The 3,331-nt window shown below is 49.1% G+C and overlaps 1 protein-coding gene across 1 annotated transcript in view; it reads right to left on the bottom strand.

The window, feature by feature from the left end:
• The window catches only part of hs2st1b (heparan sulfate 2-O-sulfotransferase 1b), a 24,931-nt gene that overhangs the window by 8,785 nt on the left and 12,815 nt on the right, over nt 1-3,331 (bottom strand). The window contains exons 3-4 of the mRNA XM_037675024.1: nt 780-865; nt 250-388 (exon numbers count right to left, since the gene is read on the bottom strand). Of these exons, the coding sequence (XP_037530952.1) occupies nt 250-388; nt 780-865 (225 nt within the window). The remainder of the gene's footprint in view (nt 1-249; nt 389-779; nt 866-3,331) is intronic.

Genomic DNA, 3,331 nt, shown 5'->3' with positions numbered 1-3,331 from the left:
TTTTTTTTTTGAATGTCCAGAGGACCAGATTTAACTTTTTTAGATAAACTGCACTAAAGTTCACTTCAACCGAACTGAGACCTAGGTATTTAGGTGGACCAGAGTTCACTTTTTTGGTCCGCATCAGAGTTCGATTGCACATTCACACCTCCCCAGACAAACCAGACTTTCTAGCCAAATGGACTAAAGTTAGATTAAAGCGGACTAAACAGGGCTGGTGTGAATGCACTCTAAGTTCAGATGACAAACCTTCTTGTCTCCCTGTTTTCTTCGTCGGAGGCCCGGTCTGTAGTCGTCTCCAAAACGCAGGAAGTAGTAGTAGGACACAAGGCGCTCTATGGGATCCCGCACAACATTTATGTACATTGGCTTACCCTTCACTCCATATCTAAATAAAAACACAATATAGCAAACACTTCTGTAAATGATCATTTTTATGATGAAATGAAGTCTCAGTTGCAGGTTGATGCTGACATCTTCAGCAGTGAATTACAGGACATTAACTTTACTCTAAAAGCAGCTTCTCCATGAAGCAGGCGGAAGGATCAAGGATAAACAAGCAAGTAGGAGCTCCCTCTCTATGAGAAACACTTACACCATTAGAATAATTACCCGTGATCACTGGGACGATAGTGTCAAAGGAGATAAGGACAACAATGCTATTAATCAACACTAACGCACAAGCTGGCAATCAATACCTGACCTTCCTTTATCTGCTCGGCTAACTGTGTGCAACTAATCTGGATATTAATGGTATTACAGGAAATGAAGGGCCTTACTTTGAAAAGTCCAGATAAGCTACGTGGCCGTGGTAAAAGCCAGGTTTCATCTCTCTCCACGCAGTGACATTCTGAACAAAGCGCACCTGCAGACGGAGATAATGGCAGGTTATTGTGGAGCTGCGGGAAAACACAGCAACACTAAAATGTTCAGGGAGTTCAACATGCAAGTTCATGACTTGTTGCACTACAAAATAAGGAGTTAAGAAAAGGCATGAGTAAAAAAAACAAAAAACCTCATTTTGACTGTTTTATGGAAACAAATGTTAACAAAACTGGGTTGTGGGCCATGATGTGACTGTGAACCCTCATCTCTGTTTGATCATGAGTTGACTGTGGGGCTATTGTGAGATGGCAGACAGGATATTACCTTGGCACTGGAAGCCAAACGTAACAATAGTTTTGGTCTGGGGCATTTACGCTGCGTGACCTCAGCTCAGTGTAGCAGACAACAAATACCATCAGCTATTATTATGTCAAGTGTGGAAACAAATATGCCACGAAGACAAAAACAAAATACAAAAAACACGTACAGAAAAAAGTAACATGAGGTGACACAGTCCACTGATTCACACGTGCTGGTAACAGGCAACATCTTTTTTTTATTATTACTAATTAAACAACACAGCAATGTGCCAACAAAAGCACAGACCCTTTTGAGAACATCAAGGTAAATGCTTCTTAGATTTAAATTAACAAAATAGAAGAACATTGATGCAAGACTCTTCTTTTATAGTTGATTCATACAACTTTAAAACCACGATGCAAGTTTTGTTTCAGAGAAGCATAATGTAAGGATGGTACTTTTCTGTGGCCCGGTTTGTGTCTGTTTCCCTTGTGCTCCCTCATTAGTTCCATTAGTGCCACCTGTGTCTCATCCCAGCTGTCTGCAATTATGTCTCGTCTTGTCTCTACATATAAGCCGCCTATTCTGTCTTGTTCTTCGTTGGGTCGTCTTCGTTGGGTACTCTTCGTTGGGTCTCCTGAGTCTTTCCCTGAGTCTTCCTGGTTCCTCGAGTTTCCTGTGTCTCTCGTGTCTCCTGAGTTCCCCGTGCCTCCTTCCTATGTTCATGTAAGTTTTGCTGCCCCGTCAGCTTGTTTATTTTGTACTTTTCGTTTATCATTAAAATCCTATTTTTGTATTTCTGCCGAGTTGAGTCCCTGTTCTGCACTCTGGGTTCGCTCCTGACACAAATCCTGACAGTACGACCCGACCAGAACAGATCCCAGCGGGCAGGGTTCTCACTCGGCAGCACTCACCTTTTTTCTTTTTCCTCCTCGTGCCATTATGGACAAGCTCCTCTCCGTCTCTGTCCTTCCGCCGTCCCACCGCCGCCGCAGTGGCAGAAGACAGTTCCGGAGGCAGTCTGCGGCGACCGGCCCGGTCTCGTCGGCCGCGCAAAACTTTAGAGCTGGTTCCGGTGTTTTCGTGGGAGCGGGGTCCGCCGCCTCACCTCCCAGGTTTCCGGTGGGGGCGAGATCCAGCGTCGCGCGGGAGCTCCGGTCCACTCCTGTTCGGTTCGGTGAGTCCGGTCCGGTTGACGTTACAGGGGCGGGTTCCGTCGCCTCACCTTCCAGGTTCCTGGTGGGGGCGGAATCCGGCCTCTCACCGCCACTCCGCGCCGCGGCTGTTCGACCCAGCCTGGCCGTACCTCTGGAGAGTTTTCCTTGTGACTCCGTGGGGGCGTGTCCCGCCGCCTCACCTTTCAGGTTTCCGGTGGGGGCGGCACCTGTCACCACACCCACTCATACAGACATTCCCTTTTTTCATTCATTTTCCCCTGAAGATATTTTTCATATAAATCAAACCATTCTTGAACTATTTAATTCAGCTAAAAGAAACCCGTCCTCCTTTGATTTCGTTTTGTCCCAGATGGAGGATTTTTTACTATTCTATCCCTGGTCTTTCTTTGCTCCCCGAATATGATTTTTTATTAACTGAGTTACAGACTCTAAAGACTCCTGTTTCAGCCATCCCTGAGGTGGACTCCACGCTGCACGCAGCCCCTGTGGGGGGTCCTCAGCTCTCCTATTCCGAGGGGGTCCCGGCAGACGCTCCTCAGCTCTCCTATTCCGAGGGGGTCCCGGCAGACGCTCCTCAGCTCTCCTATTCCGAGGGGGTCCCGGCAGACGCTCCTCATCTCTCCTATTCCGAGGGGGTCCCGGCAGACGCTCCTCATCTCTTTTATTCCGAGGGGGTCCCGACAGACGCTCCTCACCTCTCCAAGTCTCCAGAGGGGTCGGCGCTCTCCAAGTCTCCAGAGGGGTCGGCGCTCTCCAAGTCTCCAGAGGGGTCGGCGCTCTCCACTACCACTGAGGATTCGCCTCCATGGTCCTCCATGTCGTCTGCTGCAGAGCCACAGGCCTCTTCGTCGTCTGCTGCAGAGCCACAGGCCTCTCCGTCGTCTGCTGCAGAGCCACAGGCCTCTCCGTCGTCTGCTGCAGAGCCACAGGCCTCTCCATCGTCTGCTGCAGAGCCACAGGCCTCTCCGACAGCAGCAGCAACTCCCCAGGCCTCTCCGACAGCAGCAGCATCTCCCCAGGCCTCTCCG

This window comes from Nematolebias whitei, chromosome 3 (genome assembly GCF_014905685.2).
Source record: "Nematolebias whitei isolate Nwh7 chromosome 3, NemWhi1, whole genome shotgun sequence".
Taxonomy (NCBI): domain Eukaryota; kingdom Metazoa; phylum Chordata; class Actinopteri; order Cyprinodontiformes; family Rivulidae; genus Nematolebias; species Nematolebias whitei.
Note: the sequence above shows the minus strand (reverse complement) of the source record. Positions and strands in the feature narration are given on the sequence as shown.